Here is an 18,592-nt window from a genome sequence, read left to right on the forward strand (position 1 = left end):
TTTCCTTTTGGATAAAAAATACATTCCTTTCTGAACAGCAGTTTCATCTGACTCATTTGTTTCTACAGCATGTGTGTGAAACAATTAGCCAATGTTATTTGTTAAGAACATCTGTTCCTTCACCTGATCTTTCACTGCAGGCTGCTGAAGTAATGAAAATAAATATCAAGCTGCTTTAGACTTACTTGTTCCATTTAACCGAAAGTAGCCAAATACAGAAGCAAAAGAATGGCATGCCTCATTTCCCCTTTCCCATCCTTACTTTGCCAGAACTGGACTCCGGCATCCCTGGCCTTTACTTAAGTTTAACAGTCCCCAGATTTTAGTCAGAAAAAATGTTCATGAAGGAAACAATCATCTTGGTAGTAATTCCTCCTGGTGTTATTTACTTTTCAGCAACTCGTAGAAGGATAAATAAATACTTTGGATGAGGACTATGGTGAAAACCTGAAGAAGCATTAAACAAATTACAACAGTAGTTAACATAGTTAATGTCATAGTGACTGTAGTCAATTACATGAACTGTTTTGGTGCAAATTGCACTGCTCACCTCATTAAGCCTGCTAATAGCCTACTGCACTTGAAATGACATGGAAAATAGCACCCACCAAGCAATTTTTCCTACGAAATACCCAACTTAAAATCTCTTCCTATTCTACCTTGGGAACCAAATGCAGATTTTGCCTGTAGCTGTTTCTAGATTACAAAACCACTACCAGATTTGACCAAGCCATTCGAAGCAAAGACAGACCATACTTTTCTTCAACCTCACATAAAAACAGAGTGCAAAGGTCAGCTGTTTCAAGACCTGTACAAGCAGATCATACACACCATGGTCCATCATCACATACCTCAACTTGTTCTGAACAAGGAGCAATATCTTTGAGTCCTGATGGGTAGTCATAGCAGAATTCAGAAGCAGCTGAGAAGTTGTATGAGCCAACCAAAGTCCTGAACGACTTTACCTGTCATTTCCCTAGTAACTTTAGGGGATTGCAGTAACAAATACACAAATATCCCAAGTGTGCGCTTTACTGATTCTGCAAGCAGTTTCAATAAGAAAGCACTACCTAAGAAAAAATAAAATAAAATCCTTACTTAGCCCATGTGATTTCTAAAATGCCAATACCACCAAGGAACCTTGACACAACTCAATCACTGCATAACCATCTGCTACACAGGATGACACAAAATGTTACTTCCAGAGTGCTCATTAGAAAACAAGCCATATACACTTGGCTAGAACATTCTTACAGTTTTGAATAGGTAACTGCGTGCCTCAAATCATCTAAACCTCCACAAAATATTTCAGATTTTGATTATTTTTTCTCTTAAACATTTCCTGGAGAATTTCTACCCCTAGCTGCTACTACAGGCTTAATTAAATGTGCCACTGAACAATCACATCCTGTACAGTTTTGTTTACCTGCCTTCTTTCCCTCCTAAGGGATACAAGTAGCTTACCTGTACCAGACAAAGGCAGTGCTACACCACCGCCTGTTTGAGGAAATACTGAGCAAAGCTCTAACCAAACCATAAAGTTAAAAAAAAAAAAATTAAAAAAGCAGCTTACTTCCATTTCCTAGAATTATCTTCTAAGCATTTCACTCCACAAGCTATGTGCTGCCCTTCAATTAAATAGATACCACCATTCAACCAACTCCACGCTCTTTTTCTGAACTATACTGAATTTCTAATGGTTTTGCTCCCAGTGACTGAAAGAACAGAAGTAAATCACAAAGCTGAAGTATTTTCTTCATAATCTATTAAACTTAAACCTCAGGTTCTAGACTAATTCTTTATATGTGTAAAATAGTAATTCAATATTATATATAGCTTCCCACTGCTGCAGGTGAGGAAAGCTTATTTAGATAGGGCACCAACTGCCAGTCTCTGGAACAGGCTGAAACTTGACAGCAGTTGGATCTACCCCAATGCTCAGTTTCGAGCTGCATCAACAGCAATAGAGGGATTCCCAGAACGAGAAGCAAGTAAAACACTTTAGCTTAAGCAGCTATGTTCAAAAGCTAGTCAGAAATACAGATTTTGTTGTTTTCCACCATTTTAAAGCACTGCTTCTGTATAATCAGTGCTATCACATGGCTGAAAAGGCACCTATTCTAGATTCCATATATGTAAACAAAAAACATACCAGTGCTAGAAGTACAGCAAAAGCTTGTACTTATTATGACACTTTACAGAAAGAACAGCATAAGCGTGCTTAAGAGTCTTCTTCTTTGGAGACCTATAGTATTCACCCAGTTCTCATCCTCCTCAGCAGACTGCTTCATACCAGCAAATAAATAGGAGGCTAAAAATCCTACTCCAAAGTCACAAGCCATATCTGTCCTTCACAACCCAATCATTTGAAGGCACAGATGAGATTAAAAGTTTTCTTCAGAAGCAGTAACATAACAAGCACACAAAGATGAAGCAACCATCAGAAGGCCTTAAATACCAGCCCGCCAAAACACAGTTACCGATCTAACAAGCCCAGTAAACCATTCCCAGAGTGAACATGACTCTTCAGAGAAACGTGGAAGAAGCACTCAAACTATAGAGATGCAAGAAATACTTCATCTAACCCTTCTGGCCTTTGGCCCCAAGTATGCCACCTTCTATCTGTGCTGCAGTAAGTTATGTTCCAAATAGTAATGTATATCCGCATCTGTCCTGTGCAGGTTTGAGTCATATATCATATTCTTGGCATCCAGATTCTCACACGCTCCCACAGACTAGCTCTCACAGAAACCAAATCCATGCCTGTAAAAATTCAAACTCCATTTCCAAATCTTGTACAAATAAAAGCCTTATTTTCACTTTCGACTGTAGCATTTGTTTGCTTCTATTGTCGTACTCCTTTACACTGACCAACTCCTTAAACTGACATTACATTGCCATCAGATTCGCTTTTTTAAATGCTCTTATTTTTCCCAACACCTACTTGGCATCTCACATTTCAAATTCTTAAACAAGCCTCCCAGATAAAAGCAATTTTCCGAGATGCTCATTTGATTTCAACTCTCCACCTACTTTTTCGTTGCAAGGGAATGACTTACTTTTTTGTTCTTTCTTTCCATAGGCATTCTTCTTATTGTAGACACATGTGGACTTACTTTGATTTCTTATTAACAGAAACTAGAGTCCTCAGACAGAACACCTCGGTCTTGATGTGAGGATCCTTTTGATTAGCTTCCTCTTTCACCTTTACCTTCTTCATTACAAGTAGAATACTTAAGATTTTCACAAGGTTTCTTCTTCCAAGGATATTAATTCAAATTATATTTCAGTATGAAGAGCTTAAAAAGGATAAAAAGTGAATTCAAATTCTCGAGATGAGGCTTCCAGGTATAACAATTTCCAAAACATCTTCGACTTTCATCATTTCTATTTGCAGTAGCCAAAACTGGCAATCAAAAGTAGGTGCAAGCTTTACAGGTTCCAGTGAAGAGGGAAAGCCCTCAGATTAAGTTTGTGATCAAGCTTTTTTCTTCCTCCAGTGAGGTTTTAGAAGTCTGGCTTTGTCCACCTCCAGGGAACAGTCTTCAGACAAGGGAGGAAAAAGAAAAAAAAAAAACAGCCCTCCCAAAAACCCCAAACAAAACACACAAAAGACCCACCCAGACACCATCCACCTTAACACCAGCAGTTAGTAACACTATCAATTTAAGAACTGCTTACAACAGCACAGAAAATTCTTTCTTCTCAAAATTTTTCAACAAGCTAGCCAAAGTTGTGGTTTGGTTTTTAAGAGATGGGGGGAAATTATGCATAGTAGGAGTCTCTTCTTCCTTCCCTGCTAATTTTTCCTGCTATCCTTCCTTCTCCCCACTCACCATAGCCAGGAGAGCAATTGTATCCCAGAGGCTTCCAACCCTAGCTTGCTGCTAATTACATGTGCTTACAGCACTTATTGAGCATTCATGATACCTGGCCTGACTTCCAGAGGCATGGCACAACTGTTTACTCCCACTCAAATCCATGAAATTGAAGTCAAACCAGTCAGGCTCTAACATCCACATCTGGTTTCCATCATCAGAGAAGCAAAGCGTACGTACTTAGAAGAAATGAATCCCTGGAGCAAACCAAAGTTGTCAGAAAGATGTAGCCTCTCAAAGTAAATAATCCAGGCAACAAAGCTGACCCCTGGATGCTACCACAGGCTACTCTTGCTGTTGTAGCAATTCCTTAGTCCTAGTGACCTATGAGTAGGAATGAGCATAACAAATCCACACCTGCTACAGGACACAAAGGTCATCCTTTGTCAGATGTTAGTGACACATGCTTTGCACACTGCAACAAGCTGCCTTCCGTGTTATCACCTACACATTTACTATGACTCAGTATTTAGGGAGTTTTAACGATTTGTTTATACAGTCAGCAGCTGATCATAAACCATACAAGTTATTAAAACACATTTTCTGTCTGGAAGACCAGGGAAAGATGACAATGACATAACATTTTAGTTAGAATATCTTAACTTGTCTTGAATTTGTGACTTTCTGCTTCTTGCAGCTTCCAAGTTGAGTCCCTTGAGGGTGAGATAAATGAGTACCACAGCATCCTATAACCAGCTTCGTAGAGGTTTTTTAAAAACAGTCAGTGACAAACAGTATGGCTTTATAAGCCACTTTACAAGCCACAGTGGTATCTTAGAAGAAGCAAGTATTTACACGACTCCTTTGTTTTAACTGCAAGATCATATTTGCAGAACCTGATAAACACTAACTTCAAACAAATACTAAGGTCTTGAAGTATAAATCAGACAGAAAGCAACCATTTAATCATACCAGACAACACCTCTCTTAGTGGCTGCTACTGTGCTGAAGAATCCCATTCCCCCTAAATTACAGGCACACATTACTACAGGAAGCAGAAAATGGCACTGGGAGCGCACACAATATGTACGTGCCTAAAGCTCTGTGCAAAGAAACTTCTAACCCTCATGTCTCAAACCTAACAATGCAAAGCCAGTAGCATGGTTATATTCCTCATATATTCCATTTTACTGACTTTAGTTTATACTGCCAAGCAGATCAAGGAAAAACAGAGTTGCTAACTGTAAGTCCAACAAACTGGCCCCAAGACCTAAGCACGGTTTTACCTCACAAACTACCAACTGCTTTAATGGTTGTATACAAACCATCAAGAGTTAGTTTGCACAATCTAATTTGCCATCTAACGAGAGCATAGCTGTAAGTTCCAACATCTGTGCAGCACACTTTGCTATTGCTTCACATACAGATATACAGCTGGGCACAAGGCAGAACAACCCTGTATCATCGCTGCCACTGTAGGAACAGAGGAGAAAATACTCAAGTATTCACTCACTGTCTAGCAACCCAAGTCTACAGCCTGCTGGGATTCATTTGGCCTGTCCCGTTTCCACTGGCTCCAGATTACTGTTGTTCAGTTTAAAAGTACTCATGCATTTCAGGGGAAGGTTATACCAGGGCCCAAGATACAAAACCAATGTTCAGACCAGCAGAACATCCGCTTAGTTTGAACAGGAGGAATGAAAAGGCATACGAGCTAGATTTATACAGACAGAGTTGGGAAATCTGATCCCGTAGTTCTGCTTGCAGGTCTGCCACAGATTCCCTACGGCCTTCGCTAGTTACTTAATCTTTCACCTGCTGAGCACAATGAACACTTCGCTGACCTCATCGGTACATGGACACAGTAGTCCCGATGATGCTCCTATACACAAGCTGAAGCATGCCAATTTACTGAGGCCTCCTGATGCAGAACCTGAGTCAGACTGTCAGAGCCGTGAGGAAGGGCATCTAAGTGCTTCATGAGATCAGGTGTTACCCTGCCTGTGGCTGCATGCCACAAGTGATTCCCTTCCCTTCTGAACTGCAGCAACCCATCTACAAAACTAACAGCAAAACTTACACTCTAAGTATACATCCATAAGTTTACATTCTCTCATTGCACCGGAGAGAGGGGGAGAGGGCAGGGAAGGAAAGAGGAGAAATCCATCAAAAGCATGATGACGAAAGTATTGAATAATTAAAGACAGCATTTATTATTATACCCTTAACTTTCAATGAGGCATCTCCTTGGACCGGAGCAAAATTAAATCCCACCTTCCTGTCCTTCCTATTCATAAATCCCATTCTTTACATAGAACACTGGAAGCTTATTTACTCTTGTGAAAAACAAATATGTTTACTTGACAAAAGACACTAGGAGCGCACATCTGAAGAGCTACCCAGCACTGAGAATCAAAACTCAGCCCTTACTGTTAAAAAGCACCACCAACAACAATGTCTTTCTAAAGGCATGGAGAGAGACATGGATAGGTTAATGAACTATGCAAGGAACTGGGAGACAGGACTGGGCACAGAAACCAGAAGTCCTGTCACTAACTTGATAGGTGACATCAGGTAAACAGCTTCACCCCCTCTCAGTCTCAGCTTACACTTTAGTAAGCTGATAATGATAAAATTACCTACCTCACTACATGGGTGGAGAGCGCTTTACTAATTCATGACTACAAAGCAACTTGAGAACTGTGGATATAAAGCCAGTATATATATATACACATAAAAATCAGGAGATATATATATATTTATAAAGAAAACACAAGTTGGAAGAAAGATAAAACATGTTACCCAAAAGCTCCAGTCAGCACTCCAGCTATACTGAGCAGGACCCTGCATTTTCTCTGTGCACGAACTAGGAGTCTCCTCTGAATCAGCAAGGAGCTGGCTAATAAGACCATGATCCACTTCATGAACTTCCTATGAACAAAGAAGCAAGGTATGTAATTCCAACAATGGAGGAGAAAAGCAAAATAAGATGGTTGATCCATATAACAAGTACATGGTAAGTAAAACTTGACATGCTAGTTTCACCGAGTGGCATGGAAGGACTTCCCACTTACAGCTTTTCCAAATGTTAAATACATTTTTTCCAAGAGTATACTATAGTTAATTATTGCTTTAGTTTTTATGAGTATTTTATTTCCACAGCAGCCACTTAACTTGAACACTCAAGCTGCACAGACAATTAAAGCCGGAATAACATCAACATGAGACATCAACATGTCTCCAGAATCTGTGGGACCTTTCAAAACTTAAGAAAGGTCACGCTGGTGCAGCATTTACTAGCTGACAGATATGTTATTATAATGAGATACATCAAATATTTATACTTGGTTACACTGCAAGTTGTCCGTTTTGTTCTATAGCAAAAAAAGGGCAACATGCAGAGGCAAACAGTTCCATTCATATCACTTATTACAAAGATAAGCACACTTCTACGCTTACACACAATCTCCCTTAGTATCTCTCCCACTTGGGAGGTCAGTTTTACTTTATGAAGAGAAACTGAGCCAAAAAACTCACTTGCCCCAAGCCGCCTAGGAAACTGTACACAACCAGCGCAGGGCCCTAACCGAGCACTAACACCACCTGTATTACTGGACCCATCAATTAGAGATGAAGTTGGGTTTCAGGTCTAAAACGACTCGAAACCAGAGCAATGTTGGCACTCACACAAACGCCCATGGCTAGACAGGGGTGCCAACACCCCGCCAGCAGGCCAGCACTCTTGCGAGGCTCCAGCCAAACCGTAGGCCCCGGCTGGGGGTACGTTCGAGAGAAGGCACCGGGGTGAAGCAGAAAACAGGGACACCCCGGGCTATGTGGGGCAAGAAAAGCTGCTCACTGGCGGTCTTCCACGCAAACCCACGGACTCGCCACTCTTCCACTAGTTGCTGCTCATCACCCCGGCTTCACGCACGGCAGGCAGACCCGATACTGCCGCGGGATCACCCTCCCGACCCACCATATTGATAGAATCCAGCGGCTGCCACAGCAACCCCGAAGCCACCATCCGGCAGTGCGGCTGGGTATCTCCCCAGGGAGCTCTCGGCACCCGGGAGCCCGGACCCTCTTCCCTACGGGGTCCGCAGCAGCCCCGCCGGCCGCCCTCAGCCCCTCCTCACCGGCGGCCCACCGCGCCGGCAGTGCTCGGGCCCGGACAGCAGCCCCGTCCCGCGGCCGTGCCCGCCTCGTCCCAAGAAAGTTTCGGAGCGGTGTGCGGGGGCGGCGGAGCGGAGCGCGGCGGGCCCGCACCTCCGGGCAGCCCCGCGACCTCGGCCCGCCCGTCGCGTCCGCCGGGGAAGAAGCGGGGATCCGCCCCCCCACCCTCTCCGCACCTACCTGCGCAGCCCGCCGGCGGCCAACTCGCCCCGGGGGTCGGTGCGGCGGCGGGCCGTGGCGGGGCAGCTGCTGGGGGTATGGAGCCCGCCGAAGGCGCGGGCGGGGAACGCACAGACCACGGCTCTTACCATGGAGGGGGCGAGAGCGGCACGGCACCCGCTAACTGCCTCAGCGGGGCGCACGGCGGGGCCGTGGCCGCTATTTAAAGGAGCAGGCGCTACTGGGCCGCAGGGCCGAGGCGGGAAGTGGTAGTCAAGCGGGGAGCCGGTACGGGGAGTGGAGAGGTCAGGTCTGCGAGGCCGGCGATTGCCGCCTCGGCTCGCTCCAGCAGCCTCTCGGCGGCTTCCACAAGGGTTAATCACGAAGCCTCGGAGCCGGTGGAAAGTTTGAGGACTCTAGCAGGAAAAACTTCGCCGGCGGCGGGGGGGTCCGGGGAGGCGGCGTTAACTGCTTCCGTCCTGAGGGGAAGACCCGCGCCCCGCCGCCCTCCCTTGGCGCACAGCCCCGGCAGTCGTTAAACAACGCCCGGGCCGCGAAAGCCGTTCCTAAACGTGACGAGGGTTCAGCGGAAAACACTGCCGAGAGGCCGCTCCGCGGGGACACCTAGGGGGAGGGAGGGGAAGGGAAGCCTGCCATCAGCCGCTTGCCGCCGTGTTGGGCCGGGCCCCGCGTCCCGACTATGCCGGCCGGCCTCGCGGGTGCTGGAGGGGTAGCGGGCGGAGGCCTGCCCCAGCCCAGCTGCTGTGCGGGGAGGCTGCCGGCTGAGCAGGGGTGAGGGGAAGTGAAGGAAGTAAATGGTGGGCAGACTTTTTAAAGCTGCCCGGGGGTGCCGGGCAGCTTTAAAACTGCTCTGGCTTTCAGAGGTTTGGAAAGCTGGGCTCCAATTAAGTTCGTGCCCCTCAAAACCGGGAACCTGAGCAGAGCAATAATGGCTTGCACATCTGTGCCCTCAAGTCACCTCACAGGAAAATGAAGAACCCTGTGACCCGGAAAGAAATCGCCACCTTGCTGGGGGGATGGCTGGTAGGCAATGAACGTGGATACATGGATGGACTGATGGATGGGTGGACGGACGGGTGGATGGACGGATGGATGGATGGATGGATGGATGCCTGTCCAAGGGAAGGAGAAGTACAGCAGCCTGGCATGGGAGGGCTGTTTCTTCCAGCTGTCCTTTTTCTCACAAAACTTCCCCAGAAAGTGGGTCGAGGCTTTCCCTGAAGGCACATCTCTGGGCCATGTGATATCTGCCCACTGATACATTAGCAAAAGTCCCTGTGGCTGACATTCCTGCCTGCAGCTGCAGGCCCAGACAGGACAGCTTTGTGGTGAGATGGCTCTGGCTGGAGGCCAGGTGCCCACTGAACCTGCTCTGTCGCTCCCCCTTCTAAGCTGGACAGAGGAGAGAAAATACAACAAAAGAGTCATAGGTCCAGATAAGCACAGGGAGAGGTCACTCACCAATCACTGTCATGGGCAAAACAGACTTGACTTGCAGAAATTAGTTTAATTTATTACCAATTGAGTCAGAGTAGGGTAATGAGAAATAAAGCTAAATATTAAAAACATCTTCTCCCATCCCTCCCTTCTTCCCAGGTTCAACTTCACTCCCAGTTCTCTTCCTTCTCCCCACCCTGCCAGCAGCACAGAGGGACACCACTGCCAACTGTGAGTCTCCAAAATTTACAGGAAAATGTGAAAAAGCATGTCTGGTTTATTTCATTTTTGTTGCTTGCTGTCTTGACTTTGACCTCTGAAACTCAATTTTTTAAGCTTTTCTCAACAACATTCAGGGGACCAGTTTACTTTTCTTTTTGTCCAAAAATTGTGATTCTGCCTGAATCATGTTAGGTTATCCAAGTGGAAAAAGCTTCATGTTCAACTGACGGCTGCCAGCAAGACTAAAACCCCCTTGTATTCCCTCAGTTGAAAGCTGGCTGACCTGACAGTTATGCTCAGGCATGTCCTATTTGATGGAGGATTCATGAGAGAATTGCTGTTACAGGCTGACATGAACAGAAACAGCATTTGTGGGTAGTGTGTCCATCACAACACACTTGAGGGCTTTTTAGAAACACACCAAATACTTAGGTTTGAATCAGACACTGTTTGGAATCCTTTGGTCCAGCTCCATTTTCCCACGCTGTCTTCTCTGACATACAGTCATGGCCAGTACTCTAAGCCAGTAAATCAGCCCTAGTTCCTCTTGATCTGCCAGGTGCCTTTGGCTCTGCTGGTTATTCCCTCCTCAAACTCTTGATTGGTTTTGACTCTTCTAACTTCTTCCTTTTGTAGATATTTTGGGTTTGCACACTAACAGTTTGGCAGTACTTCCTTCAGAACACCCTCACAATCTACCTTCCATCTTCCTACTGAAGTGCTATGTTGTTTTGCACTTGGTTCCAGTTCCCTTCTTATGTATAGTTTACTTTGGAGTGATTCCTGCCTGGTAATCCCAGGTCTTCTGGCTCTCCCAACCCATTTCAGAGAATAAATACTTGCCTTTTAGGTTCTTTTTAGCCTATCCTGCTTTTGCCGATACAAGTGTTACCACACCAAAGCTAGAGCAACAAATAGTCACTCAAGGAATGGGTTGTTTCTTTTGATGTTCGGTCAGCAGAGTTTTGCAAGTCAGATGTGGGATTTCTTGAAACAGTTACTGAGAAGCATTCACATGCAAAGATGAACATGACAGAATTCATTAAAAGCATATTCAAGAAAGCTGCATGCCAGTAGCATGATGACAGAGTTCCTTACGGTGTGGTGGGGACATTTTTTGGTGTCCTTTTTGCTTTCAAGTGCAAAGAAAAGCAGGAATACTCCTGCCTATCTATCTCAGCTGAATTGTGCTTTGTATGTGTTTGAACAGATATGGAATTGAGTCTCTACTGGATACCCAAGTACAATTCCATTATCTGAATAGTCTTAAAGATAAATAGAATGGTTAGATAAGGTGTGCCATAATCCCTGACCCTGCAGCTGAGGGAAGTAGTGTAAGTGGTGTCAGCCAGCCAGCAAGAATGTCACATGCTTGGTACAGCAGTGGCACTGCTGGCGGGGATGGATGCTGCAGGTCGGGGTTTGGGGCTGCTGAAGCTCTTCCCACAAAGCAGTGCAGCGTGTGTACCTTTCTGTGAACCTAGACTCTGTTCCAGAGCACATCTGCTAGTTTTGCAGACAGGCCGTCTGCTGTAGCAGTTTTCCTCTCCAGCCTCCTTTACTTAAATGGAGTATAAGCTCTTTGTCTTCTTACCTCAACTATGGAGGGGTTCAGCAGAAGAGAGATCTTCTTTTGAGTATCTGGATATTCTGTACTCAGCCCACAGTTGCAGTATATACAAAGCCAAAGTGGAAAACAATGTTATTATCTTCCCTCTGCTTTCAGAGCATTTTCAGCATCTTCTCAGGGAGAGATCAGAACAGCCCCCGGGAAGTCATTGTTGTCACTTCAAAAGTGGCTGTCATCCAGAGCAGAGCACTGTGAGCTCAAAGCTGTGGTAACTTTAGTAAGTGTGACATTCACAGGGCAGAATGTGAGGTCTTGTTGCAATAGCATACACATATTGTTTTGCCCGTGCTATCAGAGGGAGAGACGGTGAGGCCATATACTTCAGCAGCTATGAGCCAGAACACTGGGAAACTCTATAGATCTGCAGCATCTTCATTCCTCTTCTTCTTGCTGGTGGGTGAGTACTAAGCCACCTTCCTTAATTAGAAGAAATACCGCCTACTTCTACAGTTTGGCTTGAGAGGTTCTCTTCTTTTTTCAAAACTCAACTTTCCACTGAAGGCTTCTTCAGGATGCAGGAAAACAGTACCTAGTGTTGTGCAGTGCGTTAAAACATACTTTGCCTTATGGATGCATTCCTGATTAGCTAATAGAAATGTTCAGAAAGAGTATGTCTTTCTCAAGATGTGTATAATCATCAGTAGAAAACTTATTTTTGTTTTAGTTTTCTGATGTATTAGCAACTGGTTATTGCCACAATACATTTGCAAAAGCCAACCTCAGCCCAGGGCAAAAGTCATGTAAATTAAAATGAGCAATGTGCAGTCATTGATCACTTAATCTTAGATACCTGGGAGCTGGATGCAGCTTGTAAAGCACCTCCATGGCACCAGCGGAGTGTGAAGTTGAGCTCTAAAACCAACAAAATCATTTCAAAGATGGTCATTCCAGAATGAGATTATTTGTTTCTGGGTTGGAAATCGAGCCCTGTTTGCCCTCAACCTCTCCTTCATCTATTGAGTGTGAGCAAAGGAGAGGAGGCTCTACTAGAGAGGTAAAATTTTGCACTGCCCTCCAGCCACCATTCTGCTTCCCTGATGGTGGCAGCTTGCAGGGCTGCTCAGGAATACTCCAGGCACCAAAAAGTAAATTAGAGGCGTCAGGGCTGGAAGAGAGTGCAGGTGTATTTTATTCTTTCCTGTTGTCACCCCACCTCCTGTAGCTTCCCTTGTGCATCTCTCATTCACAGCCAGTGGTATGGCCTTACATGGGGAAGTATCAACCTGCAGATTCTATAAAGGGGAGGCTAATGGCTTAGTAGGTGCCTTATTAGTACTGCCAAATGTGGAGTACATTGTCACATTACATGAAGTCCCAGAGAGCTTTCTCCCCTCGTGGTTGAAAACTGGCCATGAGCAACCAATGTCATATGACGGTGACCTATTAGATCATCCAATCAGTTTTCAGGTGAAGACAAGGCCATCCATGCTGTATTTCTCTGTCTATCTCAACTGCTTTCACCAAAAAGCCCTGAATTCCTTTCCTTCGGGGGTTGAGCCCTACAACCCACATGACTGAGGACCCACACATCACTGCTAATGAAACACTTGACTTAAAAAAAGCTTTGAAGCAAAGTCAACAAGGCATTTGGCACGCTATGCTCCCAGATGCCAGTATGATAAGGGCATTGTGTATTTGAATACCACTGAACTATTATGTTCCAGTTATGCAACCTTTCAAAAGAAAAAGAAAGAAAGACAGAAACAAAGAAAAATAGAGTCTGTGCTGTGATCTTCTCAGTGAAACCCCCAAACAGAGCTGGGAAAAAATAATACAGCCTACTCCTCTTGCGTTTTGATTTTCCTAATTAGCTTTAAGTTACATGCTTTGTATTGAATCAAAGATGTGGGATAACAGATGATAAGGCCAATTTTTCATGACAGGAGGTGCAAATAAAACTCATGATGAACAGAGACAACATCAAAGCACATTGTTTCTGCCCAGTTATGTTCTCTGTGCCACTGACTGTGTAAAAATGATAACTTTTACATCACTAAAAGGAATAAAAAATCATAATTGTGTTGCAGGGACTGTATATGGTAAGGCTGGAATATTTGTAGTGGACAAGAAATTCTGTGGCCATTCCTTGAAAACAAGGTAGCAGTAGCACATCTGCTTTAGCTGAAGCAGCAGTATTCAGTTGATGATAATGGTTAACAAACAGAGATTTTAAAAGAGTACTTATGACAAAACTGCCCAAATTCACTCCAACAAACAACCAAATCCGTCACATGAGAATATTTGGTGCACAAAGATTGTAGTATGTCAAGCTACCTTCAGCTTTGTCGAGTATTTCAACTAGACTCTATACATCATCAAAGTACCTTGTCAAGATACTTCCACTTTATGACTGCTGCATTGATACAGTTATCTAAATGGAAAGGGAAAATCTGGACCTCACATTCCCCCAGAAAGATCCAATGGGCTTATTGGTAAAGTTATGTGTGATCACGATAATATCTCATCCACTATCTTTAATAAGGACTACTTGTTTTAAGGGACTGGATCCAAAACTGCAATAATACTTGGGTACCTAAATCACAGGCATCCAGTTCCCATGGATCAGTCTTCCAGTTACAAGGCCAAGATTTTCACTTTGAGGTAGAAGCACGGAGCACCAGACAGCTCTGAAGATTTTTCACATGCTTTGCTGATGCCTAGTTTCATAGACAGCTTGTATGTTCTATGTTTTCACATCTATGAGTTATCTCATCTGATATTTAAACTGTAAGCTCTATACCCCATCCTTTCATAAGACACCTAGAACAACAGGGCCCTGCTGGCTGACATTGATTCTCAGTGCTACTCCCATAAGAGTCATAAATAACAATAACTATGGATACAACTGTGATTTTGTGTATAAGCATGCCTGGAGGAGCCATGCAAATAGCTCTCAAACCAATAATCAAGGCATTTGGTTTTCCATTGCCTCAGATATTTGTCCCTGAGCATAGAAGAATATTGTCATTGTGAAGCTTTACCAGACCCAGACAATAGCTTTCATATCCTTTGGATGGCAATGAAAGACTCAAGACAATGGAAAATCAAGTTCCACACTGTGGAATGGTCTGCAGTCCTTGGGACATCCAACTAGGGTGAAGGAGGACTATTTCACTTGAAGAAAATAAAACAGCAGGAGAAACTTTTCCAAAAATTGGTCTGAACTCTTTTCTTAGAGACAGCTGTTGGCTTATTTTCAAGAGTTTGTTTTTCCCTCTTTTTGAGACAGCAACTATTCCCCTCATCTTCTGAGCCCAGGCTTGTTTCCAGAAATGAGATCTACTCACCGTACTCTTATCTCGAGGCTGTTTGATACTATGATTAGAAGCTGAGTAAGAGAAGGCAGGTTTAAATCTGTATACAGGCATGTTGTCCATATTTTTCTAACCCAGGTTAGTAGGACAATGTGGTCCCTTCACAAAGGATAGATATCACCCTCAGTATCAGTACTTGCAGGATGTTAAGGTGCCATCCCCCAAGTCGCTGATAGGATCTGCTGGGCATTCAGTTTCTGACAATGGAAATTCTGCCATCAATTTCAAGATTTCCCATCCTGAAACTGGAAGTATGTGCCAAAACGTCTGAGACACTCACATTACATTTTGGGATGCAGGCAGCCGCATTAAGATATGCATATATTCACTGTACTTGTCGGAACAAAGCTGCTTGTGTATAAGTGTATGTACATTTTTTTGCTTTGCCTCAAAAGCAGTTGAAGCAGGAACATTAGGCCCCAAGACCTATTGGGGTGGGAAGAAAGAAATTAGTGTTCTATGTGGAAATACAGCTGAATGGGTTCTAAATTTAACCCAAAGCCATTGGACAATGGCATTACTCCTCCTCTAGTATGGCAGTAGAAAGGAACTGAGGATCAAAAAAAGACCTATCTTTACACATTAATATAATCTGAGCAGGAACTAGGAAGAAAATGCCTATCATCCTAATAGTGACTACCCTCAAGTCCTAATTCCAGGAACCATTCTTTGTGCTGGTTAGGATTCAGGAGCAGCTGGAAGGTTTGTCATGATATCACCCTCAACCTTCCTCTTCTTTCTTTTTCCTGGTGCAGATATCAGTGTCAGTGGAACTGCAAGCAAGGAGAATGCAGCTGTAACTGGCATTACAGCACAGCCATCATCGTTGACAACACCTGAGCCATGGCACCTTTTGGTGACTCAAACACCAGCCAAGGAAAAAGCCAAAGAGGGTGAAACTGTGGTCTTAAATTGCCACTTTAACAGTCCACAGCATCTCTCCCTGACTGACCTGATGGTGAAGTGGTACAAAGAAGATGAAAAGGGGCAGATGGACCTGCTAGAAAACAATGTGACTGTCTTGACAAATAACTCCAGGTTTTTCATGAGTGGAGACTTGTCCCAAGGGGATGCCTCCCTGGTGATCCTCAATGTGACAATCAATGACCATGGTATTTATTTCTGTGAGGTTACACTTCCAGACAGGACGGTGGTGACAGGAGATGGGACAAAGCTCAGGATCAGGAGAGCTCTGGGTAATATTTGATGTTATTTACTTCTTTTTTCTTCTTTCTTCTCCAGAGATGGTCTACACACATGCAAAAAGAAAGAGGTTGGCCTGCTTGGTCTCTACCTGTTAGGGCTTTGTGTTATGAAGTGCAATTGCTCCATAGCATTTCTCATTATTTTCGTTAAGCCAGATAATTTTCATTGGCTTGCCTCTGTAAGCAGTCACATGGGTATTATTATAAGGAAGTGCATTTACAACCAAAAGAGAAGGAATAGTTTTATCACTAAAATCAGTGTTAGTGCCAAGAATGAAACAGCCAGACAAGTTCTCTTATACTCACATCTCTGTTTAGCAGAACCTCCATGAGTGACAGGTGTCAAGATACTGTCTTAGAAAACAGTTCCAAACTCCTTTTTTTGGATATAATTTCTCTCCAACCCACAAACTTGCATATTCATTCCTTATCTCTGCAGCAGCATCTTTTGCCATAGCATCTAGCTGTTAAGGGAGATTGCAAGAGAGATGGGCTGTCCTATCTAAATCCCCAGAAAGTGTAGCAGTTTCTTAAATTGGAATAAAATAAAAATTGAGCTCCATAGTCCGATACACTCTCTTCCATGTAGAAGTCCATGATTTCATGTTAGACATAATTGATATCACCATAAGTAGCTTCCTCTGCAGCCACTGCAGAAAACATGCTGGCTGCATTGCATATACTTGTCTGGACAGCATTTGTTGTTACTCTCTCTACCTTCCTTCTCCACCAGGCTTGTTTGGTATAGAAGAATCCATTGGAACAATAATTGGGGTTGTGGCAGCTGGTGTTGGAGGAATAATGGTTCTGATCATTATTTTAACCCCCCAGCTGAAGAGGTGTGTCCTCTGCATGAGACAAGGCTCTCACCAAGGTAAGAAACACAAGCCAAAGCCTGGAATACCTTGCCAGAAAGAACCTAATCGTCTGTTTCCAAAGGTACCTGTTTTTTTGAACTTAAGCAGGAATTAGCCATTCACTTACTTCTGGTCAGACACAGTACCTGGTTCAGGAAATAAGCAACGTGGATGAAACTCTAACAGGGCTGGCTCTGTATTCTCTTTTTCAAATAGTTCTTTGTTTATGTAGGGTAGAGCTTCATGCATGGGCCTAATGAGTTCCTATAAACAAAACAATAGGATTTTATTTAATTTCCACTTCAGCAGAGTTGTTTGATGAGATGCTACTGCTTCTTTTAATGAAGTCCTGGGTCCCCTTCACTTCTTCTAGGTTCATGCTGAAGGATGGTTCTTCTTCCCACCAACTATGTGCTTACATCTGTATTCTTGTAATGCTTTGCATACAGAAAGCCTGTGATGGCCTAAGTGTGTGTTTGAGGTGTGGTTTGGAAAGCCTAGTAATATCTTTTATTAGATCAGCCGATCAGGTTGGCAAAACTAGACATTTCCATGCCTAGATATGAGCCAAATAAATGACTCGAGAAGAAACTGATGAACCTGAAAGCTGGCCTGGTTTTTTCCACTTCTGTCAGCTGGCCCCATTAGAGTAGACTGACACTGAAGGCTGGATTTTGAAACGAGCCTAGTTCCCATTTTGCACAACCAGGATGTGGTCTGCGTTTCAGACGGAGCCCAGCTGACTTTCTGCTTTCAGTGGTGAGCTGTGTGGTTTGTACCTCTTACCCCAGCACCCAAAAATATTCCTCGTCCTGCTCAGAAAGGAAATCCCTGGAGGGAAAGATGCTCTCGCCACTTACTGTGCCGCTGCCGCCACCTGATGGCCAGCGTGGTGGAGACAGGGGCACAGTCTTCCAGCCCTTGCCGAGACACGCACCCACACCCTGTGGCTGCTGCTGTCCACACAGCATCATCCCTTTGCAAACCCTCTGCAGGAACAGTGTCACAACTTCCTTACTTGCCAGGAAACCTTGGAAGAGTTTATCGTGTTGTATTAACTCTGTATCACTCACTCTCCTTCTTGCTCCGTGTAGCTTGAGGTGCAGCTTTACAAGAGTCACTGGAAGATGCAAAACCTGCAGGTGGAACAACTTCTGACACCCCATAAGCCAAAAATGGAGCTCTAGATGGAATAAAAGCCTTTACCTCAATACATGTTGTCTTTGGCATTTTATTTTTGTTAGTCTGTTTCTTTTTCCTGCGGCTTTTCAGACACAGTGGCATATTCAGCATCCTCCTGCAGCCAGGAGCAAAACAGCCTTTTGTGAAGACATTTGTATTATTGACTGCCAAAACTCACTTAGTTTGACCTCATACCTCTGAATTTAGGCTCTGATGAGGTACATTGCATCTTTCCCTGCCATTGCTTTTTATTTTAAAGGTAGTATTGAAGTTTGTTAGCTGTGCTTCAGAAGAGACAGAAGGAGCCTGACCTACCCAAACCCCACAGATCCCCAGCTGCTAACACCTACCCAGAAAATCAAATGTATTGCTTCTGGGAGTGCAACCGTGACTCCTATCTGTCTCCACTTCCCAATATAGAGGCTCTTGTCCTGTTGGCTTGATAGAATCAAAGAACGGTTAGGATTGGTAGTTCCAATCCCCCTGGATGGGCAGGGACACCACACTAGATCAGATTGCTCAAGGCCTCATCCAAACTGGCCTTGAACACTACCAGGAATGAGTCAACCAC

General features: G+C 44.1%; 3 protein-coding genes across 12 annotated transcripts in view; 2 read left to right on the top strand and 1 right to left on the bottom strand.

Moving 5' to 3' along the window:
• GRAMD1C (GRAM domain containing 1C) overlaps positions 1-8,425 on the bottom strand; it is a 63,240-nt gene extending 54,815 nt beyond the window's left edge. For 4 of the 7 annotated variants that reach the window (XR_008972614.1, XM_057413088.1, XM_057413087.1 and 1 more), the window contains exons 1-2: positions 8,303-8,425; positions 6,621-6,749 (exon numbers count right to left, since the gene is read on the bottom strand). Coding sequence is in view for 5 of the 7 variants with exons in the window: in XM_057413088.1 (XP_057269071.1) it covers positions 6,621-6,749; positions 8,303-8,305 (132 nt within the window). In the remaining 2 variants the exon portion in view is untranslated. Of the gene's footprint in view, positions 1-6,620; positions 7,083-7,957; positions 8,082-8,174; positions 8,204-8,302 lie in introns of those variants that run through there. The other 3 variants (XM_057413092.1, XM_057413090.1, XM_057413089.1) reach the window with 3 other exon arrangements.
• LOC130601185 (protein NYNRIN-like) overlaps positions 1-18,592 on the top strand; it is a 216,194-nt gene that overhangs the window by 9,555 nt on the left and 188,047 nt on the right. The gene's annotated exons all lie outside the window — the stretch shown is intronic.
• LOC130601202 (uncharacterized) lies at positions 10,383-17,693 on the top strand. 4 transcript variants are annotated; one of them, XM_057413120.1, is made up of 4 exons: positions 10,383-11,860; positions 15,533-15,973; positions 16,716-16,856; positions 17,568-17,693. In XM_057413120.1, exons 1-4 carry the CDS (start codon positions 11,794-11,796, stop codon positions 17,600-17,602), a joined length of 684 nt encoding a protein of 227 aa, XP_057269103.1. In that variant the 5' UTR covers positions 10,383-11,793; the 3' UTR covers positions 17,603-17,693. The 4 variants fall into 4 exon arrangements, 3 of the variants coding, with proteins under 3 accessions (XP_057269103.1, XP_057269101.1, XP_057269102.1); XM_057413118.1 differs by lacking the exon at positions 17,568-17,693 and having other exon boundaries at positions 16,716-17,436; XR_008972617.1 differs by lacking the exons at positions 10,383-11,860; positions 17,568-17,693 and adding an exon at positions 13,432-13,895 and having other exon boundaries at positions 16,716-17,436.

The sequence above is a fragment of the Pezoporus wallicus genome, unplaced genomic scaffold (genome assembly GCF_028554395.1).
Source record: "Pezoporus wallicus isolate ANWC-B61680 ecotype Strahan unplaced genomic scaffold, APGP_CSIRO_Pwel_v1 contig_6484, whole genome shotgun sequence".
Classification (NCBI taxonomy): Eukaryota; Metazoa; Chordata; class Aves; order Psittaciformes; family Psittacidae; genus Pezoporus; species Pezoporus wallicus.

Coding starts and splice junctions, on each gene's coding strand:
- LOC130601202 (XM_057413118.1), top strand. CDS start 11,794: ATGAGCCAGAACACTGGGAAACTCTATAGATCTGCAGCATCTTCATTC. Junction 11,861..15,532: donor CCTCTTCTTCTTGCTGGTGG/GTGAGTACTAAG, acceptor TTCCTGGTGCAG/ATATCAGTGTCAGTGGAACT. Junction 15,974..16,715: donor CAGGATCAGGAGAGCTCTGG/GTAATATTTGAT, acceptor CTTCTCCACCAG/GCTTGTTTGGTATAGAAGAA.